Source organism: Salarias fasciatus (assembly GCF_902148845.1).
Source record: "Salarias fasciatus chromosome 7 unlocalized genomic scaffold, fSalaFa1.1 super_scaffold_4, whole genome shotgun sequence".
Classification (NCBI taxonomy): Eukaryota; Metazoa; Chordata; class Actinopteri; order Blenniiformes; family Blenniidae; genus Salarias; species Salarias fasciatus.
Genome location: NW_021941229.1, coordinates 2,726,377 through 2,749,549, shown reverse-complemented (window position 1 = coordinate 2,749,549; position 23,173 = coordinate 2,726,377). Strand labels below are relative to the sequence as shown.

Below are 23,173 nucleotides of genomic sequence, written 5' to 3'. Positions count from 1 at the left end.
TTGGCGATTTGAGCTCGCTCACACTGAGAGAGGACATTGACCGGCTTATCCTTGGTGCCGGAGAGCAAATAGTCACGCTCAGCTCAAAGAATGTCACCAAGAAAACTGGACAGGTGTCCTGGGAAAGCAGCTCGGATGCAAAATCCCTTTGCCAGACAAAGGGAAAGAGCAGAGAGAAATGTAAAAACTTCATCACGGCCACATACACCCTGAAAAGTGGAAAAATGCTTGTGTGTGGGACCAACGCCTTCAGCCCCTCATGTGACTACATGACAGTCACAGATGAAACCATCTCCCTGGATGGAAACCAGATGAGTGTGAAGGGAACAATACCGTTTGACCCCAGCGATCGATTCGCCTCCCTGATGAATGACGACACCCTGTTCTCTGCCACCTCTGCAAACTTTCTGGGTACAGAAATGGTGTTCCAGAAACATGGACCCATACCTGGACAGAACGCCATCAAGACTGAAATGAAACAGTCTTTGCTCAGCGAACCCAACATGATTTCCGTCAACCTCGTTGAGGCCAGCAAGGACAGTGACAATGGAGAAGACGACCAAGTCTTCCTGTTTTTCACTGAGAAAGCCGTGGAAGAACAGCCTGCCGACCTCCTGGTCTCCAGGGTCGCTCGTGTGTGCAAGAGTGACCTTGGAGGCAAAAAAATTCTTCAAAAGAAGTGGTCGTCGTTTATCAAAGCCCGGCTGGACTGTCCGTTTGGAGACTCATCGGCCCTCGTGCAGGATGTTTTTCTTCTAAAGAGCCAAACCAACTGGAAGGACAGCATCTTTTACGCCACGTTTACGTCCAATCCGCAGCACTCTGGAGCCAGCAGCCATTCTGCTGTCTGTGCTTACAGACTGTCAGACGTAAACGACGTGTTTGCCGGGAGGTTTCTGGCTGAAACCGGCACTGGAAGCTGGCTTCGATACACCGGAGCGGTGCCGTCCCCTCGCCCTGGCTCCTGCATTAACGATGAAACGAGGGCTGCAGGCTTCAGCTCATCTTTGGACCTCCCAGACAATTACACGACGTTTGTGATAAACCATCCTCTGATGGAGGGGGTCGTCACACCCATCGGTGGAAAACCTCTGTTAGTCCAGTCATCAAGGAAGTTTTCCAAAATTGTGGTGGACCAAGTGACATCCACGAAAGGAGAGCAACACCAGATGCTGCTGATCGGCACAGAGTCCGGCTGGCTGCAGAAGGCCGTGAAGCTGGACGGCGAGGAGGGACGCATCGTGGAGGAGCTGCAGCTGTTTGAAGACCCGCTGCCTGTTGACTTCCTGCAACTGTCCACAACAGGTCAGCTGTACGGCGGCACCAGCAACGCCGTGGTGCAGGTGGACGTACGAGACTGCAGCCGCTACACGTCCTGTGACGACTGCATCCTCGCCAGGGACCCGTACTGTGGCTGGGACCGGATGGAAGGGAAATGTGCCTCTGCTGCTGGAACGTCTTCCTGGTTCCAGAGTCTGACAGATGGAGACACCAGCCTGTGTCCAACTCCTGATGTGACAAAGGAACCAGAAGCTGTCGTCCTCATCAAGGACAGAGCTCAGTTCCTGCCGTGTCACCCTGATACCAACCTCCCAACCAGCTGGCGCTTTGCTGACGACATCCTCCATCCTGGTCCTCGACTCACCCCAGTCAGCCAGGGTCTCATCATCACACCCTCCTCTTCAGATGCTGGTCTTTACACCTGTGAGACGCTGCAGGACATCGGGGGCAGAATGCACCGAAGGACGGTCATCCAGTACCTGGTCCAGGTTCAGGACACCAGCACCCTGGTCCCTGTTCAGGACGCCAGCACCCCGGTGGTCCCGGTTCAGGACACCAGCACCACGGTCCCGGTTCAGGACAGCAGGACCCTGGTCAGGACCCTGAAGGGGGCACTGATCACCCTGGTGGTCTTTACAGACGTGGTGCTGATCTTCACTTTACTCTTGCTCCACCACTTGAAGAGCAGAAACCAGGGTAACAGTGAAGACAGTCCTGTTTGAGAGGAGACACATGGAGAAAGACAGAAACAGAAGAAGAAGAAAATAAGAAAAAGAGAAAGAGAGAGAAGAGCAGGAGGAAGAAGAGGAGGAGGAAGCATGATGGACAGTGATTAGCGTTTTTGTCTCAGAGCAAGAAGGTCCTGGGTTCAGTGGGATGGGTGGGCGGGGTTGGGAGGGTTTCCTTAGAAATGTAATTTACGGTGGCCCTGAGGTGCAAAACACAACGCCAAATCAGAAAACACAACAAAAAAGACAAAACACAACAGCAAAAGAGAAAACGGAAACCGGGTGACATCAGTCGTCGCTGATTGGACGAAAGAATTGGTCCGTCCTTTGAACCAGAAAGACTCACATTTTGCCACTAATCCAACGCATCTGATCCTTAAAGACGCAGTAAAAAACGCTCGTTTTTAAATAAAGCACCGCAAAAAACGCGCGTTTAGACAAAACAGACGCGTGTATTTTACGCTGCTCTTACTGAAGGCTGCACAACGCCGGAAAAAACGCCTGTTATTTTTTTTTTTTAATAAAACGCCATAAAAAACGCGAGTTTTTTATGGCGTTTTATAAGATGTTAATGAGCTCTGCCCTCTGAAAAACACAGGCAATAAGTTTAATTTTTCTGAAGCCAATCAGCAGAGAGCACAGCGACGCCAAAAAAATGGATCCAAGAGACTTGTCAGCTCCTCTGCTAGAGGAAATGACTGAAATTCAGAGGATTAAAATATCGACTTGCACGAATTATAATCACCGTGGCTGAAAATGCTGTGCTGAAAACGTGTGGAAAGTATAAAAATCCATGTATCATTCGTTCAATTGATATTCAATTAAGAATCAAAAAACAAAATATTGAAAAATGAGTCGTTTTTCCTTTTTTTGTTTTTAAAATAAAAACAAATAAATTAAAATTGGTTTGTTTTTCAATATCCCGTTTGTTAAGACAGATCAAATAAAGGAAAGTTGAAAAACCGCCACAGAGCACACGTTAATGTGATTTTTCAATTTCTTCGATCTCCGTGACCCTTAAGTTCTATCGTCTGTGTTTTGGTTTTTGTCGGCGGGAAAGTGGGCGGGCCACGTCAACCTGTGGGTCAGTTTAAGGCCAGCACACACTACAGAATCCCGATCTTCTCCTCCCGGCCGAAGCCGACAAGGTCCGACTGTCGGGAGTATGCTAATGAGTTCGGGTCCGATCGTCGTGTAGTGTGCGGGGGGTTGAGAGAGATTCTTTCCAGTCGGAGCCTCTAGGGAGGCGTCGGAAGGGGAGATCGTAGATAATGAACATGTTAAATATTACTGATCGCAAATCCTGTGGAGTGTGGTGCTCTGAGAGGAGCTGATCAGCTCCGAGCTGACCTGTCCACACCCTCGAAATAAAGCTCCCTGATTGGCTGGTGCTGCTGCTGCGATCTGATTCATTCATCTGCATCTCCAGAGTCCTGCAGTCCTGCAATAATCCCAATGTGTGAATTCATCTCCACTTTTAGCCATCACGGAAGAATAGGGAGAAACTTTCCCTGCCTTCAGAGAGAGAGCGACGAATAATTAAACTTACCGTATTGGCCCGAATATAAGACGACTCCGATTATAACACGCAGGGCCGGCCCGGGCTTCAGAGGCGCCCTAGGCGAGCCCGAGACGAGCGCCCCTTGGGAGCGTGTTTTTCGAGCGGTGCCGACATTTGTTGAGGGGGGGGGGGGGGGGGGGGGGGGGGGGCGGGGCGCGCGCGCGCGCGCTGAGGACCGATGCCGAACAATACCGATCAGTGCCGGGCAGAGCGTCGTGGCGCCCCTTGTACGACCGCGGCGCCCCCCTCGGGACGTGGCGCCCTAGGCGGCCGTCTACTTCGCCTATGCCTAGAGCCGGCCCTGATAACACCACCCCTATTTTTCAAAGATCATTTTGTGAAAAAAAAAATGCTGAAGACAATAAGGTCACTCATAAAACAACTTTTTATTATACAACTATTATAAACTCAAAAACTCACAACTGAGATAACATTTCACGAGATACAAAATGAAAAAAATATTACTACAGTATTCCCCTTCTCAAAATAAGCAACAAATAAGAAGCCTCAAGGGGTCAAAACTGCATAAATGATGTAAATAACTTTCCAGGTCCTTCAGCTGAATCAGGCTCTGGTGGTGGACATTCTGTCTTTCCGTTTTTCAGAGACGTATTCACTCACCCTTCTATCAGTCTCTCTGAAGCCTCTCTCAGGACCACGCAAAGCTTTTCTCATAGCGTTAGCATCTGTTGGCGTTTATTCTGTGCTCTCCAATAAGAACGAGGCTCTGCTCCACCAGACCTCCTGGCGGCTTGGCAGTAGTTTGATGACTCTGCTGCGTTGATCACCATCAGTTTAAAGTTGGTATCATAACTTCTCCTCTGTTGTTTGCTCAGTTGTCCAGCGTTCAGCCCCTTTGTTCCAGATGATCCGCCATTTTTCATCAGATCATTTGATCTCATTTCATCGCTCCACTCGCTCTCTGCTCAGTGATACTTTGGCTCCATCTAGCGGCGCGGATGTGTATTGACCATCTACCGTAAGTCCGCGATTATAACACGACCCCACTTTTAAGGATGCAGTTTCTGGAAAAAAAAAACATCGTCTTATATTCGGGCCAATACGGTACCTAATCAAAGCTCAACGAGTTTTTATTCTGGTGTAAACCATCCAATCTGGGGACAAAACGAATGATTTAAGATATTTGGTGATTCAAAAAAGTAGCTTTCATTTGTCAGAGTCTGCTACTAATAACTTTATTCTACTGCTCCACTCTGCAGTACACACTACAGGATTTTTTCCAATCTTCCCTGATTCAGAGACCACACACTACAAGACAAAGGACAGATCGCACCCGATCTTCCTCTCCTGATCTTTAGTGTGTGGTGTCGCTCTGCAGCAGAACACACACCAGCAGATTCTTCATCAGAAAATCGCTCCTCACTCTTCCAAATCCCGCTAGTCCAACGTGACTTTGAGCGTTTCCCTTCATTCCTGTGTTTACATTCATCTCCACTTTCAATAGTAAGGGAAAATTCATTCATTCCCTCTGTTCATTCAGTCACATCGGTATCGCTCCTTCAGCGCAGACCCCCCCCTGTCAGAAAATGTAAATGTTCTAGTAGGGTACTGAAGAGATCATTTTCATATAATTTACCCTCCACATTTGATAATAATTCAGCTTATTAATGTGTGCGTTTTTGTTTTTTTTTTTTACTTGTGGAGCAGTAGAATAAAGTTATTAGTAGCAGTCTGTGATACTTTTTTGAATCACCAAATATCTTAAATCATTCTTTTTGTCCCCAGATTGGATAGTTTACACCAGAATAAAATCTCATTGAGCTTTGTTAAGTTTCATTATACGTCGCTCTGTCGGCACAGAGTCAGGGACTTTTTTTCATGTATTTTTTTCCTCATTCTTCCGTGATGGTTAATAATGGAGATGAATTATTACTTTGGAATTATTGCAGGACTGGCGATGCAGATGAATGAATCAGATCGGAGTTTGGGTCTGAATGGACGAAATACAGGTTATCCAGGAGCGATCCAGTTATTGAGGATTAACCTCTCACTATCTGCACTTCTGAGTTTAGGAGTTCTGACTTTTCTCTTTCACTGTCATATACTGAATATATTTCACAAACATATGTCTCCATCTCTGACAGCTGAGAGGGGATTTTTTTAAGCAGCAGCACCAGCCAATCAGGGAGCTTTATTTCGAGGGTGTGGACAGGTCAGCTCGGAGCTGATCAGCTCCTCTCAGAGCTCCACACTCCACAGGATTTGCGATCAGTAATATTTAACATGTTCATTATCTACGATCTCCCCTTCCGACGCCTCCCGAGAGGCTCCGACTGGAAAGAATCTCTCTCAACCCCCCCGCACACTACACGAAGATCGGACCCGAACTCATTAGCATACTCCCGACAGTCGGACCTTGTCGGCTTCGGCCGGGAGGAGAAGATCGGGATTCTGTAGTGTGTGCTGGCCTTAAACTGACCCACAGGTTGACGTGGCCCGCCCACTTTCCCGCCGACAAAAACCAAAACACAGACGATAGAACTTAAGGGTCACGGAGATTGAAGAAATTGAAAAATCACATTAAAGTCTGCTCTGTGGCCGTTTTTCAACTTTCCTTTATTTGATCTGTCTTAACAAACGGGATATTGAAAAACAAACCAATTTTAATTTATTTGTTTTTAATTTAAAAACAAAAAAAGGAAAAACGACTCATTTTTCAATATTTTGTTTTTTGATTCTTAATTGAATATCAATTGAACGAATGATACACGGAATTATAAAAAAATCCATCCATCCATCCATCTATCCATCCATCCATCTTCCACCGCTTATCCGGAACCGGGGGCAGCAGTCTCAGCAGGGATGCCCAGACTTCCCTGTCCCCAGACTCTTCCTCCAGCTCCTCTGGGAGGATCCCAAGGCGTTCCCAGGCCAGCCGAGAGACATAGTCTCTCCAGCGTGTCCTGGGTCTTCCCCGGGGTCTCCTCCCAGTGGGACATCCCCAGAAAACCTCCCCAGGGAGGCGTCCAGGAGGCATCCTAACCAGATGCCCGAGCCTCCTCAGCTGGTTCCTCTCGATGTGGAGGAATAGCGGCTCTACTCCGAGCTCCTCCCTGGTGACTGAGCTCCTCACCCTATCTCTTAGGGAGCGCCCAGCCCCCCTACGGAGGAAGCTCATTTCAGCCGCTTGTATTCGGGATCTTTTCCTTTCGGTCATGACCCAAAGCTCATGACCATAGGTGAGGGTGGGAACGTAGATTGACCAGTAAATCGAGAGCTTCTCCTTTCGGCTCAGCTTCTTCTTCACCACAACGGATCAATACAACGACCGCATCACTGCAGCCGCTGCACCGATCCGCCTGTCAATCTCACGCTCCATCCGTCCCTCACTGTGAACAAGACCCCAAGATACTTAAACTCCTCCACCTGGGCCAGAGTCTCTCCACCGACCTGGAGGGGGCAAGCCACCTTCTTCCGGTCGAGGACCATGGCCTCGGATTTGGAGGTGCTGATCCTCATCCCTGTCGCTTCACACTCGGCTGCGAACCGCCCCAGTGCATGATGGTCCTGGTTCGATGAAGTCAACAGGACGACATCATCTGCAAAAAGCAGAGATGAAATCCTGTGGTTCCCGAACCGGACCCCCTCCGGCCCCTGGCTGCACCTAGAAATTCTGTCCATGAAAATGATGAACAGAACCGGTATAAACCAGTATAAAAAATAAACAAACAAAACCTCGATCATCACATTTTTAAAATGTATTAAGTCCGTTTTGTTGTTGCATTGTGTCATAACTACAAGAACAATCTCTTGCTAAAACATTTATTTTGAGATGCTGTTTAGAAGACAGAATAGACAGACTGCGCATTTAAACAAAAAACTACAGATCACATCCATAAACCGAGTGGAAAATATGAAGATAAAATGTACATTTATTGCTTGAGAAGCACTGTGTAAATTATAATTTTCAGACTTCCCCGTTCGATGGTCTTTTTTTAAATGTTTCATATTGTGGCTTCTGATCTGTTTCAGAAACTATTTTAGTGATTTTGTTATGTTTTGAAAGTCTACCTGAAGTCATTATTTAATGCAGAGAATTGTATTTGTGCTCAAACTTCTGAAGCAACGCCCTCTGTTTAAAAAAAAAAAAAAAAAAACACTCCTTCAGTCCGTGATTCTCTGTGATATTATTTACATGACCAACAGGAGACACTTGATTTTAAAATATAGATCTTGGTCATAATATGGTTAATCTGTTGAGTTATACGTGGAAATAATCCCAGTCACTGCCTCTGCAAGGAAATGCCAACTTGAGATTTTATGAATGGGTGAATGATTAAAGGACTTTATCATCAGTTCTGTGTTCAACACTCAGCAGCTCGTGCTGTGTGTGTGTGTGTGTGTGTCTGTGCGTGTGTGTGTGTATGTCTCCCCTCTCCGAACTCGTAGAAGGTGCCGTCGTCCTTCTTGATGTCGTGCTCCCGGAGCCACTCGATGGCCTCGGTGTCGTTCATCCTCTTGAAGGGCCTCTTGGGGGGTTTGAAGTTCTGGAAGAGACGAGAGCAGAACACGTCACATCGCTGAAGGGTGGGGGGGGGGGGGGGGGGGGGGGGGGGTCACTTGGGTTCCACTTGGATCGTGTTCTACACGGACTATAAACAGCGGCGCAAAACTTTTAACTCTTTCTTTGCGGCCCAAGTGAAGGTTTTTTTTATTTTTTTTTATTTTCAGATTTTCAGAAACACAAAACATACAATAGACAAAAGCAAAACAAAACAGGAACAACAACAAATAAAAAACAGACACTAGAGTTACCAAATAAAAGAATTTTTTTTTTATACATATTTGTATACCATTTTGTTGTTACAATATATACCTGGTCAGGTGTTACAGAAATAACACAATACAGTCAAGATGAGCCATTACTAGTTTTTAAGATGATCAATAAATGGGTCCCAATTGTCCAGGAATTTGTTTCTTGCACTGGCTCTGAAGAAGCGTAACCTTTCCATCTGAATAATATTAATCATTTCATTGAGCTATTTCCTTAAGTACGGAGGATCGGGGGACTTCCAATCCAGGAGTATCATCTTTTTTGTGGCGACCATACCAAGCATTAACGCCTGTCAGACCGCTGATGAGTGACTGGAAGCAGACTCTGAATAACCAAAGAGAGCCAGTTCTGGGTCAGGGAGTATATACAGGTCATATGCTGCGCTAAACCATTGAAATATTTCACACCAAAACTTATGCATCTGAGGACATGACCAAAAAAGATGAGATAAAGAACCCTCTGCACCCCCGCATCTATCGCACAATGGAGAAACTGATGGGTACATTTTATGTAATTTAAGCTTTGAAAAATGTAAACGATGAATAACTTTGAACTGAATCAGTTTATACCTAACGTTGATGCAACATTTGTGAATACCATTTAAGGCTTTGTTCCAGGTATCTTCAGAAACCTCAAGTTGTAGTTCGTTTGACCAGGTTTCTCTAAGATGATGCGTGGATACCGCGGTGGAGAACAGCTTCACAAATCGGGATATCAAGTGCCTAGAATCAGGAGAAGTCATCAAGAGATCATAAAAGGGGCAGCTTTTTGGCATAGTTTCAAAATTTGGAAGTGCACCTTTAACATAGTGCCTGATTTGAAGGTATCTAAAGTGGTGGGAGTTCAATAGTTTAAATTTAGTTTTCAGCTGATCAAATGAGGCGAAATGATTGTCTATATAGAGGTCTTTGAGGGTTACAAGTCCACTCTGTCCCCAATCTACGAACACTTTATCCACCATAGATGGTAAAAAACAATGATTGTGGCAGATAGGAGTGTGTACAGACACATCTGGCAGCTTGTTGGCAGTTCTTATCTGATTCAGAATTCTGAGAGAGTTTTTCAACACATAATTCTCACCAATCAGTTTCTGAGGGGATTCAGTCTTAGAGAAAAGTAATGTACCTAGGGAGGAGCCTTTTGCAGCAGTGGCTTCAAGGTTAAGCCATTGAGGGGAGTTATTAGGCGCCTCAGCTGACTGACCCTGCTGCCAGTACATCAGGGCCCTGGCATTAGCAGCCCAATAATCATTCTTAAAAATGGGGAGGCCAAATCCTCCCTCTTCCTTAGGTTTCTGCAGATGTACTTTGGATATTCTAGGTGGCTTGTAACCCCAGACAAATGGAAGAATGATTGGATCTAGTTGTCTAAAATATTTTGAGGTGAGAAAAAGTGGCAAGTTTTGAAACGGGTACAAAAACCTAGGGAGAGCCACCATTTTGATTGCATTAATACGCTCGGCCATGGATAGTGGCAGGATTCTCCATTTCTCTATATTATTTTTGAGCTTCAAAATCATATCAGCATAGTTGAGTTTAAATAAATGCTTGGGATTTCGAGATATTTTAAGCCCTAGGTATGCAAAATGATCATTTACAATTGTAAAAGGCAAGGTGTCAAGAAAACGTTGTTAATGGCATGAATTCGCTTTTTCCCCAGTTAATTGTGTACCCAGATAGTTTCCCAAAGAATTTAGTTAGGTCCAACAAATAGGGAACAGAGACCACAGGATCCAGAAGATATAATAATGTATCGTCCGCGTAAAGCCCTATACGGCTTTCCACACCATTTATCGTAATGCCCTGGATGAAGGGATGACTCCTGATCTGTACTGCGAGAGGCTCCAGAGCCATGTCGAATAGGAGAGGTGATAAAGGGTCACCTTGTCTGACTCTGCGGTGCAACCTAAAGGGCACAGATCTGTCATTGTTGGTGGGAATGGAGGATTTGGAGCAAAGATACAACATCTTAACCCAGGTAGTAAAAGCATCCCCAACTCCAAATCTTCTGAGCGATTCAAACATAAAAGGCCACTCTATTTGATCGAAGGCTTTTGCTGCATCTAGGGCCAGGACCGCTGCTCTACGGTTATCAGAATGGTCAGTATATAAGTTGTTAAGTAACCGCCGCACATTACAGAATGAGAATCTACCCGGGATGAACCCTGTTTGATCTGGGTGTATGATTGATGAGATATGCCTTCCCAGTCGGTTCGCCAAGACTTTGGTGATGGATTTTTGATCAAAATTGAGATGAGCAATAGGCCTGTAACTCCCTGGCTCTCTGTCTTCCTTGACTTTTTTTAAAAAAAAAAAAGGCATATATTTGCTTCATACAGAGATCCTGGGAATATTTTGTTTACGGTGGAATCCTTTATCATCCTAAGCATAAGTGGGGAGAGAAATTTATGGAATGTCTAGTAGTTGTAGAATTGGCTTTGTATAGCTTTGAATAGAAATCTTTGAAACTACAGTTTATTTCTTTAGGATTTACCAACAATTCTCCTGTACTAGATTTAATTCTATAGATCGCACGATTTGCCTGAGCACCTTTCAGCTGTCTGGCCAACAACCTCTCTGGTTTATCCCCTAACTCAAAGTGATTTTGTTTAACCTTTAGTAGGAGATTGCTTATGGTTCCACTAAGAATTTTATTGTATTCGTATTTCAAGTTTAAGATCTTATTGTAGTCTTCTTGAGACAGGGAGCCCCTGTAGGTCTGTTCTAGAGTTGGAAGTGCATTCTCGATTTCCACCAGGAGGCGGTGCTGTTCCCTTTTTTTTGAAGCCTCAAAAGAAATTATATGTCCTCTCATCACCACCTTGAGGGTCTCCCAAAGTGTAGTCTGAAACTTCCCCCGTATCGTTGATCTCAAGAAACTCCTCAAGGCGCGCAGAAATACAGTCAATAAATACTTGATCTGATAGCAGCCATGGATTAAAACGCCAGCAATAGGTGCGTTTTGGTAAGTCAAGCTTTAGTTGCAATGGCACAGGACAATGATCCAAAATTAAGATGTTATGATATTTAGTATGTTCAATGTTAGATATTAATTTTGCATCTACTAAAAAGTAGTCAATCCTTGTATAGGATTTATGTACATGAGAGAAGTAAGAATATTCTCTCTCTGTCGGGTGTTGTAGCCTCCAAATGTCGACCATATTTCTGGACTTTGCCAAATTGTTTGTTTGTACAGACAACAGTGTTATTGGCGCCCGGGAGGAGAGTCTGTCAAGATATGGGTCGAGGTAGCAGTTGAAATCACCACCCATGATCACATTTGTAGTACTGCGGTCAGGAATTCAATCAAATAATTTATGAAAATAATTTGGATCGTCTATATTCGGACCATATATGTTAAGAAAAGTAACAGGAAACGAATTTATACTTCTGGTTAATAAAATCTACCTGCCGTTTGGATCCATAGCTGCTGAAGCAAATTGAAATGGGACATTTTTACGAAAGAGAATGGCGACACCCCTGGCTTTAGATGAAAATGGCGCTTGGTAAACTTGGGAGATCCAGTTAGCTCTCAGTCGTCTCTGCTCAGTAGGTTTTATATGTGTTTCTTGAAGAAACATTATAAATGATTTTAAAGACTTAAGATGAGCTAGAACTTTCCCTCGCTTTATAGCATGGCCCAGGCCACGAACATTCCATGAAACCAAAGAAATGGTACTCATGTCTGACTGATTTGCAATATTAAGTACTGACATTGGTAATACAAATGCAGAAAAACAATATTCTGAAACACCCAAGGAACAATATTAGTATCAACAAGCAAATATAGTTGGTTTGGCAGCTCCGGAAAACACAACACTAATATCACCCACCCCCTCCCCACTGACACTTCCCCAAATGAAGCGCCTTTTCCCCCATAATCTTGCAGAGGGTCACCGGGCGTATGGCTTAAAACACAAATTCAACCAGCAAAAAAGTTAACTAAATAAATCACCTACCCCTCTACTTTTCACACAACAAAAACTGGGCCTAAGCCCATGAAACATTACCAACTGATGATTATGATTCATATTCCGCTGTAGAGTCTGCCTGTGTTAAAGTGACAGTCACAGTTCACATACCAGATCACGTTTTGTCGCCTTCGATGTCCTGCTGTAGGTTGTCCACGAATTTCCTAGCCTCCTCGGGGGAGGTGATCATCTTCTGAAGCCCGTTGTGCTGAAAGTAAAGCTTGGCGGGAAAGCGCAGGCTATGCTTAATTTTCAGCTCCCACAGAGATGCCATGACATCACGGAACCCACGCCGCTGCTCCATCACCTCAGCTGTGTAATCTGGGAAGACAAAAACCTTGTGATCGCCGTACTGAAGGGATTGTTGTCGAGCAAGTCGTATTATCTTCTCTTTGTCTTGAAAATGATGGACACGCGCGATGATGGTGCGAGGTCTGGAAACGGGTCCACGTCCTACTTTGGGAAGTTGGTCTCACCCAATAGTTTAGGAATAAGAGACCTCACAAACTCTGTCGGATTTCCTTTCTCCTCTCCCTCCGGTATGCCTACGAATTTGACATTATTACGCCTGGAGCGACCCTCCAGGTCATTTGTCTTGGCTCTGATGAAGGCGTTTTCCTTACGGAGCTCGGTGATGGCTGACTCTGCAGCCTTCAGACGCGCCTCATGGTCCGTGACTGTGACATCCACATCGTCCAGTCGGTTAGCCAGAGTGCTGTGTGCGGACTGGAGAGAGACAAACCGCTCCTCCAGTAAGTCAACCCAGGTGTTGATAGTCCCACGTATAGTGTCTTGCATGTTTTTCGATGCTTCTTCCATCTGCGGGACGGGTATAAGCTGTGGTTCAGGACTGCTGATGTTAGCTGTAGCCGCGCTGCTAGCTGGCTTGAGCAGGCTGGACTTCGGCTTGTCTTTCCTCTCAGTTTTCAATTTGTCCGGCATTTCTTGGTCTCAAAGGGACTTGTGTAGATGTCGAAACAAGATTCCAGGTCGATTCTCCAGCAGACTCAGTTGAAGACGGTAGGATTGGCAGATAAAAGTTGAACGGAGAGGAGCTCTGAAAAACATGTCTTAGTCCATCCGCGCTCACTAGCGCCCCCGAACGCTCGCCCTGCCAAGTGAAGGTTATTAGTAAAGCAGTGGAGGACGGTGCGGAGCTCCTCACCGGGTTGATGTCGTACAGCAGCGGCCCGGCGGGAGACTTCAGCACCCGGTCCACCACGTCACACACCAGGTCCTCCAGCCGGAACAGCAGGTCCTCGAACGAGATGAAGGGGCACTCGGCCTCCACGTGAGTGTACCTGAACGCAGCACGCTTCCCGTTAAAACACGCTTCCACACAGCCGCAGCTTTCAAGCTCTGAGCGGCCCCTGAACGCATCGCGCTGCCACCCGACTCTCACCACAAGAAAAGCGCAACGGCCCGAGTCCTGCCCGAAACCTCGTTTTGTTTACATTTCACAATCAGTATGGAGGGGACTGAAGACGCCGGGGACGGCCGGGGACGGCCGGGGACTCACTCGGACAGGTGTCTGCGGGTGCGGGACTGCTCGGCGCGGTAGGACTGGGCGATGCAGAAGGTGTCTCCCAGCGCGGGGATGCAGGTCTCCAGGTACAGCTGGGACGACTGCGTCAGGTACGCCTGCTCGCCGAAGTAGTCCAGGTTGAAGAGCGTGGAGCCGCCCTCCACCTGCGTCTGCACCAGGGTGGGCGGGGTGATCTGCAGGGACAGGACAGGTGAGGACGGGGCGTCTGGGCGTCCCGCCGGTCCCCCGGGGGCCGGGCTCCGGGCTCCCACCTCGTAGTAGCCCCGGTCGAAGAAGTGGTCCCTGAAGCACTGCGTGACGGTGGAGCGCACGCGCAGGATCTTGGAGACGTTCTCGCCGCGGATCAGCATGTGGCGGTTGTTGAGCTGGACGTCCACGTCCGACTCCTCGTTCAGCAGGTTGTCGGCGCCGCCCGCCGGCGCCAGGCCCACCAGCTCCCAGAAGTCGCAGTGCAGCTCGTGGCCGCCCGGCGCCTGTCACACACGCAGACGCGTCTTTCCTCCGCCCGCCGCGCCCGGGGGCGGAGCTCCGAGCGGGGCGGCGGGGCTTACCTGCTTCCCCTCGGGGACCGGCGTCACCGTGCCGTACAGAGCCACCGTGCTCTCCGTGGACAGCACCAGGCCGTTGTAGCACTGACACTGAGGAGGACAGAGAGGACGGCGCGCCGTGTCATTAACCGCCGCCGCCGCGGTCAGACACGGCGCTCAGAGCCTTACCAGCTTGTCGGACAGAACGCACTGCAGGAAGCCCGTCCCGTCCCTCAGCACGATGAACATCAGGTTCTTTCCTGCGAGGACAGACACAGCTCAGCACTCTGACGCTGCTGGGACAGTTCTGGACACAGCAGGCTCAGAATCCCTTCTCTCTGCCAAACATAAGAGGAGTGAATTTGGGAATAAACACAATTATTAGGCTGGAATGCAAGGACACCACAAACCTTTTTTTTTTTTTTTTTTTAATATAGCTAGTCGTAACTAGTAGTAAACTAGGGGCGTGCATCAAGAGAGGTCTGCTACAGATCACCATTAGTCTAACCACCACAAGAAGACAAGGTAACCCAGTATGTGAAGAGTGATTAAAGATCAACGTGATCATGTGAATATGATGGTGACAGTGATGGTGATAGTGATCATGCATATATGACCTCTGACCTCTGAGAAGGCCAGAAGCAGGCCAGAGAGGCCCTCAGAGCCCAGACAGCCGGCGGTCATCACAGAGCCCGGATCCAAGCCGCCCCCCCAGGCAGACGCCCACACTCCGGTCCAGAAACGGGGCAGAGGAAAGCCCCGGCAGCCCCGGGCCCCGTGGAGCCACGACCGGCAGGAGCCGGTCCACCCCGGGCGCCGGACGCCCGGGGCGGGCAGGGCCGAGAGCCCAAGGCCCAAGAGCCCAGGAGCCGACCCCCCACCCCGGGCGGAGGGCCATGACCCCCCTGGGAGAACCAGCCCACACGGGCGGCTACCCACCCCAGGCCAGTACACCCCCCAGCGCTCCGGCCACGCACCCCGAGATCCAGGGCATCAAACTCAGTCAGGCTAATTAATTTGAATTATTCATTTAGCAACCATTTCATTCAGTAAAGAGCAATTTATACAAAAAATGTATAAACAGTTACAGAGCAACAGTGACCTGTAGATAATACTGTAATTTTAAATTGCAACATTTACCATCGTTTTTGTTCAAAAACGGCAAAATAGGCTATAGGAAATACAAAATAGAAAATAAACAAACACAAGTCGGTTCAATTAACAACAACAACACCAAAAAGGTTAAAGTAAAGTGCTCCAAGAACTGAATAAACTGAATAGGAAATAAATAGAAAATAAATACAGTTTACTTTTTTGCACAGATCCACCAGTGCGATTGTAAATGATAAATCATGCTCCACAATGAACGAGCACACACGTATTTTCAAGTCACAAACACGATCAGTCATCGGGCGCTACTTCAGCTGTGGCTGTTGCTCCTGGCAAATGACTTTTATGTTGGAGAGCACGAACTGCTGCTTCACGGTGTGTTTCCACCGGACGCGTTTAACGCGACTGCATTCGCGCGACAAATGACACCGCTAGACGCTCGAGTTTTATTGCTGCTGTGTGAATTCATTCGCGCGACGCGTCACGCTGGTACAAATATGCAACACAGAACATCCTGCAGAAACATCACAGCCTCCTCATCACCTTCTCCTGCACAGCAGCAGTGGACAGGATTCTTCTGCTGTTTGTCCCACAGTCCTGTGTGCACCCGGCTGTGTGTGTGTGTGTGTGCGCGCGCGCGCGCTACTGATCGATGGTGCGGTTTTCATTCTTTTTTGTTTTTATGACTGTTATTACTGTTCAGCACTTTGCGTTGTTTTTGTAGCAGTATAGGTGTGTGTGCTCTGTGCAGGGTGCTGCTGATTGGCCACCTGGTAAGGTGGACCAGTATAAAAGCAGCCCTCCTCCCAGCAATCATCCTTTTGCACTTCAGCTGGTCTTGGCATGTCACATCCAGGTCAGAGGCTGCCCGACTGAGAGGCAACTGTTTGTGTGCAGTTGGGTGCTCCGCTTTGAGGCTTCGCTGCATTGTTCAGCTTTGATAAAGCATCGGTGGCTGGAGTCCTCTCTCTCTCCCTCCTCTGAGTGTGCCTGTGTGCATCGGCTGAAATCCCAGTATTTCATTGATCCAGGTGCCGCTGTGACCGGCTGGGAGTGTCGCTGCTGCTTTGTCTCCAGCTGATTGTCTCCAGCTGCTGGAGTTGAGCTGCTTGGTCACAAGTCTGTTTTTGGTACCTCCAACCTGCATAACACGGTCTGCATGTGCCACTGAGGAGCTCCGACGACGGCGCAGCAGTTACGACTAGAGGTCGACCGATATGGGTTTTTTGGGGGCCGATGCCGATGTTTTCCAAATTTGGGCAGCCGATGCCGATATGCATAGCCGATTTTTCCAATTTGATATTTAGGCTGATTTTTTAATGAAAATATATCACATTTTTGTGAAATGCAGCAATTTCTGGGCAACTAAAAGAAATCTATTACAACAAGTCGTGTCCAGTCCTCTGAACATTTATTCAGCTTTCAAAACAATGAAATATGTTGTCTGAGTAAACACACAATGTAACAAGTAGTAGTAAAAATTCACACTCTTCTTAAAGTGTCGAAAAAGAAATTTAAACTTTAATGTAATTTGAACAAAAGCAGTCAGAAACAAGGCTGTAAAAAAAAAAGCCATACATACAAATAACATAACTCTGGTCATGCATTATGTGGAGGAATTTGCGGGTGGCTAATACATGCTTCAGAAAAAGCCCCATGATTGATTATTTACTCTCGCCATTTCCTCCTATTTACTTTGTTCTGCTGTTAACTACAGTAGTGGTGTGTTTTCACCAACAGGGTTGAACACGCACAAGTAAAGTCAGCTCAGACCAGCTAATCTCTTACTGCTAAAACTTATCACAAAGTAGCATTTGAAGTTAACAATATGCAGGGTTTCTGCCAGACCTTTTCAGTCCGGGCGCCCTGCCCACGCTAAATTGTGCAGCGACCGGACAACGGAGAAAAAGAAGAAAAAAATAACTCTCCGACGGTCGAACACGGCAGCATTAGCAGCGTTAGCACCGCGGCACGAAGCGCTCCCCGGCCAAACTTTTTTTTCTGCAGTAAACACTGATAAGCTGCAGACTGGAGCCATAGAGCCGCAAAAACGTTGAAATGTTCAACAAATCCATTCTTCATTGCAGATGCAACACATGCAGGTTTTTCCCACAGCTTGGATTCCACCGGGCACGCTCCGCTCTGACGTAACTGAATGCAGCAGCCAGGGGTCCTTTCTTGAGCGGCAGCTTTAGCTGCCCGCACATGTGCCTGATCAAAAATTGCGTCATTTTGTACAACGGATCAAAAATCGGCTTTTTAAAAGAAAATACGGCCGATGGCCGATGGAGAAAAATGTCCAAATATCGGCCTAATATATCGGCCGGCCGATAAATCGGTCGACCTCTAGTTACGACTGAGCCACATTCCCCGTTGCCTTGTGCAGGCCGGGGCACAGTCTTCAACTGGGGCTCTCCGCCCCCACTTTTAGTATGAATGAGTCAATGAGTGTGTGAATGTGTGGGTTGTGTATGTGACGGTGTTTTGTGTTATGTGCATCTTTTGTTAATTTTGATTTCTTTTTGATTGCAACCCCGCTGTTTTATTCCCTTCCCCTTCTTGCAGTGGCTGGAGGCCAGTGGTGGTGGTGTTGGTGATCCGGTGGTGGCGTCCCTCCATTTTCTTCGTGTGTTCCTGGTGGTGGGAGTATTTTTTTTTGTGTGTGTGTGCCACTGGTTGGGTGATCTTGATTGATTTATTTTTCTTTGGACGGTCCCTCCACTTCACGAACCCGGGCCCACCTACTAGGCCTCAGCCAGGGTAAATTCTCCCTTTCCCCTCCCCAGAGTTTTACGGTGTGAATGTTTTTTTTAACCAATTTGTCAATAAAATTTGTATCTTATCAGTGTAACCACGTCTCAAGCCGTTCTTCCGGGCAGCGAACCAGTGTGCCTTTGTACTTTGAATAATTCCCTGGGTGAAATTCCCAGGGTGGCGTTGTCGGGTTCATTAATATATCTTCATTAAATTATCAATCCCATCGTTGCCACATTTTTATGAATACGAGAAGTGCTTTTCACAAATTAAGATTGAGATGCTCCACCTGCCACCATCATTGATCTGTATCTGGCATGGGAGTCGGCCCCAGCTGCAGCGAGGCACCCCGGGCGCCCGTCGCATCATTGCTCACTGTCCGCCGCCCGCCGCTCAACATTGAGCGACAATCGCGTCATTACATTGACTTTGTATGTAATCTCATCGCCCGAAAAATTCGCATCGCGTCCGGTGGAAACACACCGTTATGGCCGGCGTCTCCTTCGTGGTGTCGCAGAACTTTTTTGCCACTAGTTGCACACAGCAGCTCCTTTGAGCATACCACACAGAAACAAGCGCCTGGCTCTCTTAGTTTCTGGCATCAGCTCCCAAAAGGCTTGCTGTCTCCACCGTTTTCTTCTGTCCAAGCCCAGCGCCATTTGTTTTAAGGCCGTTGTCATTTAGGACGTCGTCCCCTGGCTCCATGAGTTTGTGCTCCATTTTCTGCTCAGGTTTCGGTGAAACAACCGTCGGCTTGGATGCTGCGTTCATGACCACTCGGAGATAACGTCATGCTACAGGTTAACTCGGCGGAGAAAAACAAAGTGTGGTATATTATCGCTATTTTCTGAACACTGAAAACATATGCAGCAGCAATTTATGCTTATTTTCGAAGACGAATATAAGTGTAATTTCTGACTTTAACGCTGTTCATTGTTCAGTTCATTTTCGACAATTTAGAGCCCATTTTTTACCCGAGCTGTCTTGAACGCAGCATTAGCTGCTTCGAGATCTCAACCTCAGTGTGTACCAATAGTTACGGTTGCTGTAAACGTAGGATTGGACAGTACCAGTTTGAGGGTGGGACCTGGCAAGTTTTTGTGTCTGTTTTTTTTTTTTTTTTTTTTTGTGAATCATAGCCAAACGCCGGAGATCCAGCAGGGTGCCAGAGTACTTTAAGCCCTGTGTGATGCCTGGATAGAGAAGCGCGGCTCTCACCCTGCCTCCTGAGGCGGTGCACCCATCCGAACACCTTCACTCTCTGGCCTCTCTGCTCCTCCACTTTATGGATTTTAACCTGAGAGAGAGAAAAACAAACAAGGTGAGTCTTCAGAAACCTCAACAACACTGCAGGTTTTTAAACTTTTCTGATCTAATCGGACCTCAGCTACACTGAACGGACCCGTTTTGGTGAAACCCATAAAGCGAAGTGAGGCTATAGCGAACCTGAGAAAGACTAAACCGAGTGTAGCGCTTCTGAAAGAAACGCAGCTCCCGAAACAAGAACATGAGAAGCTGCACTATGAACTCCCAACTCTGTTCATTAGCTGTTTTCCACCGATGCTTTTCGGCTTCGCTCTAATAAACATGGTGGTGGAGGCGTGGTGTTGCGGGGTCATTTCAGTGTGCCTGGAACTGGGAACCTCCAGAGTGTACACACCCCCGGACGGCACACAACACCCCCCCTCGGGCAGGCTGGGGTCGTTCTGGATGACGATCTTCTTGGCTTCCTCCAGGTTCTTCTCCCTCCTCTCGCCGTCCTCGGCCTGCACCACAAACACAGCTCTGTGGAACTCTTCGACCAGAATCCGTCTGCCTTGAAGACAAGCTGCCAGCATCCAAAACACTTCAGTGCAGACAAAACACGAGCAGGAGCGCCGTCGGTCTGAGAACAGGTTTCTTTAGGCGCTCTGAGGTGAAGGTGGACCACCAACCTCCTTCTTGTCTTTGCTGTCGCTCTTCATCTGCTCGCGGTTAAAAGCCTTCTTTGCGTTCTTCATCTGCGTCTTGGAGATCACCGCCCAGCGCTGTGGAGACCAGGTCACAGACGAGATGCTCATGAGACTGAGACGAGGGAATAAAAGCCCACACTGCAGCCGTGAGACGGCTTCATGTCCAACACACCTCGTCCTCTTTCTGGGAGTCCACGTAGAGGACGGGGAACGGCTCCTTTCCAGCAAACTGCAGAGCCTGAGAGGATCGAGGAAGGAAGTCACAAATCTGAAGAAGCAGACTGACTGCAGTCCACGTCCGTCCTCTTCTCCTAGGACCAGACCTGATTCACCAGCTTCTCCTGTCCTCATTAAAATCCAGACGAGTCCATGACTTACTCTGAGCGGGGTCTTGAAGGGTTTCTGCTGCGTGCCGTCTCCATCCTGGTCGCTGCCGCATTTGTCTGAGACGTACAGCTCACCTGAGGAGGACAGACAGCTGAGCTGCAGCACAGCACACACTCCTCCTTCAGAGGCACAGCACAATTAAATGTCCCTCAGTGACGGTATGCATCAGGATAAATTAACACCAGCTCCGTTTACACAATCAGAACTATCAAACCCATTAGAACCTCCGTGTCGAAGGAGGCTGAATCCATCAGGTGCTGCAGGAAGGGGGCATGATGGAAATAAGCTCAGCTGTTACAACTAACAGCAACAGACTCATATTTTACAAGTTCTGATAAAAGAATTGAATGAAGTCCTGGGAGAGGATTGATAGAGAGATGCACTACAGGAGGAGGAGTAAGGACTTGAACCTGAAGCAACCCCTCCAGCAAACACTGACAACTTTGAAGCACGTTCACATCCTGCTTCACCCCGGACACACAGACCAGTGATCAACGACCAAACCAGATTACAGCAGAACAGTCACCACAAGTTGACCATCTTTCAGTGCCCCCCGCCCCCCCCCCCCCCCCCAGTGCAAAGTGAAAATGAAACTTCAGTAGTGAGGAGGGCGACACGGTGGGGGGGATTTTATAGATCCTGAAATTTATGTTCGCATACCAGCCCTGCAGTATTCGGGTCCAGTCCTTGCATTTACCAGAAATGGGGGTGACTGGGGTGTAATCTTCATCAGCCTGGGGGGGCAGAAAGCCTCACACTGACTCAGCCCATGAGCCTCCACGCTGCTCTGACAGCTGTTACACGCTAGCCTCGGTCCTTCTCCGGGAATTTCACTCGCCTCCACCACTCCGTCCCCTCAGATCGCTTCCTGGGACTGAAACAGCAGACCGGTGACCGTCCCCAGCGTGACGGCGGCCCGGGCCAGCAGCCTCTCTCCTCCCGGAAACCTGACGCAACACCCCGCACACACATGTCTCTGGAGCATGCTAACCGGCTAGCCGGCTAACCAGCCCGGCCGGGCCCGTCTCCTTACCCACGGACACCTGCTCCACACCTTTTGTGATCTCCTCCGCCATGTCGACAGCAGTCGTCGGAAGAACGTGCCCGTGAAGAATGAATGAGGGTCCAGACGCCGGCTGAGCAGCTTCTACCCAGTGGCGAGTCGCAGCCTGACCTAACCCGAGAGGGGGACGACCGGAACAATGGGGCGGTTCACCGCCGCTGATTGGCTGAGCTGGACCCGTCACTGCAAACCCCCTAATCTGATTGGTGGACAGACCTGTCAGTCTGATCTCACGGTTCCCTCCCACCGGTTCGGTTGCATCAGTCAGAACGAAACCGAACGAGCGTGTTTTGGAATTATAAGCGTCCGAGCCGCAACATTTCTGTAACTTTATCACTAATAAATTCATTGTATTCATCAAATATGTCCTGTTTAAGCCTTTATATTTAAGTTTTTTTTGTTTATTTTCATTCAAAAGATAACACGAAAAATATAAATAAAAGAAAATAATACGAGAATGAATGAAAAAGGCGCAGAAAGAAGAATAACTTGTAATGTCTGCCCCTTCTTTCATCATATCATATTTTCCCAATATTTACAAACACCATCATCTTTTTCACCTGATTTTTCACCTGAGTTTAATCTATCTTCACATTCTTTACCCCATTTTTTTCAACTTATTACACAATTTAGCAAATTTAACACTACTTCACCACTTTTTCACATTTCTGTCTTCAAGACTGCTTCACAATTGACCGGATTTTTAAAAACTGATTTTTTTCCTTTTTTTTTTTTTTTTTTTTTTGATTTTCCAGTTTTACCTGTTTTGCTCATTATATTATTGTTACTGTTTCTGTGGTTTCTTTTTTATACGTGGAGCTATTTTGAAAAACTAATGAATCAAATTAGTTTTTAACATTTTAAAGTAGCTTTTTACTTTCTGTCTCTGTTTTTTTTTTTTTTTTTTGGGGGGGGGGGTTGTTTTTTGTTCTCTGTGGCTTGGTTGGGACAGTGGATGGTCTCTTAGTCAGAATGTTGCAAGTTTTATTCCCCACCTGTCCACATGTCAAAGTGTCCTTGAGCAAGATGCTGAACCCCAAACTGCTCGTAGAGGATGAACTGAGCTCCGTGCATGGCAGCTGACTCCACTGGTGTGTGAATGTGTGAGTGAATGGGTGAATGTGATTAGACTGATGTGATTAAACACTGTGGGGCTGCTCAAGTGGCAGAAAAGCCTCATATAGTGATTTAAGAAGGCTCCCTCCTGCACCACAGACCTGCTCCGCTGCAGTTTGTAGATGGTGTGATGCTTCCCGCCTGGAGCCGAATGTCAACAAATGATCCACGGTTCACCAGTCCAGACTGTAGAGGAATACAAATACCTGGGCACTGTTTTTACACCCGGCCGAGGCGCTCCTCCGACATCGAGGGCATCTCCAGGAAGAGCCACCGGACGATGCACCCACTCAGAAAACTGAACTCATTTACTCCCAGTCAGAACATCTTCCTGACATTCTGCCACAAATTCAGAGAGTGTGTTTTATTCGGCCTGGCACGTC

General features: G+C 47.5%; 1 protein-coding gene and 1 pseudogene across 1 annotated transcript; one reads left to right on the top strand and one right to left on the bottom strand.

The window, feature by feature from the left end:
* The first annotated feature begins 224 nt into the window (after nt 1-224).
* Nucleotides 225-2,003, top strand: LOC115383388 (semaphorin-4E pseudogene; annotated as a pseudogene).
* Nucleotides 2,004-7,682: 5,679 nt separating this feature from the next.
* LOC115383012 (asparagine--tRNA ligase, cytoplasmic-like) lies at nt 7,683-21,805 on the bottom strand. Its single transcript, XM_030085015.1, has 12 exons — nt 21,645-21,805; nt 20,603-20,685; nt 20,397-20,462; nt 20,207-20,299; nt 19,946-20,038; nt 19,491-19,569; nt 14,598-14,668; nt 14,433-14,519; nt 14,133-14,354; nt 13,855-14,054; nt 13,501-13,636; nt 7,683-8,078 (listed from the first exon to the last, which is right to left on the bottom strand). Exons 1-12 carry the CDS (start codon nt 21,685-21,687, stop codon nt 7,896-7,898), a joined length of 1,356 nt encoding a protein of 451 aa, XP_029940875.1. The 5' UTR covers nt 21,688-21,805; the 3' UTR covers nt 7,683-7,895.
* Nucleotides 21,806-23,173: the final 1,368 nt, after the last annotated feature.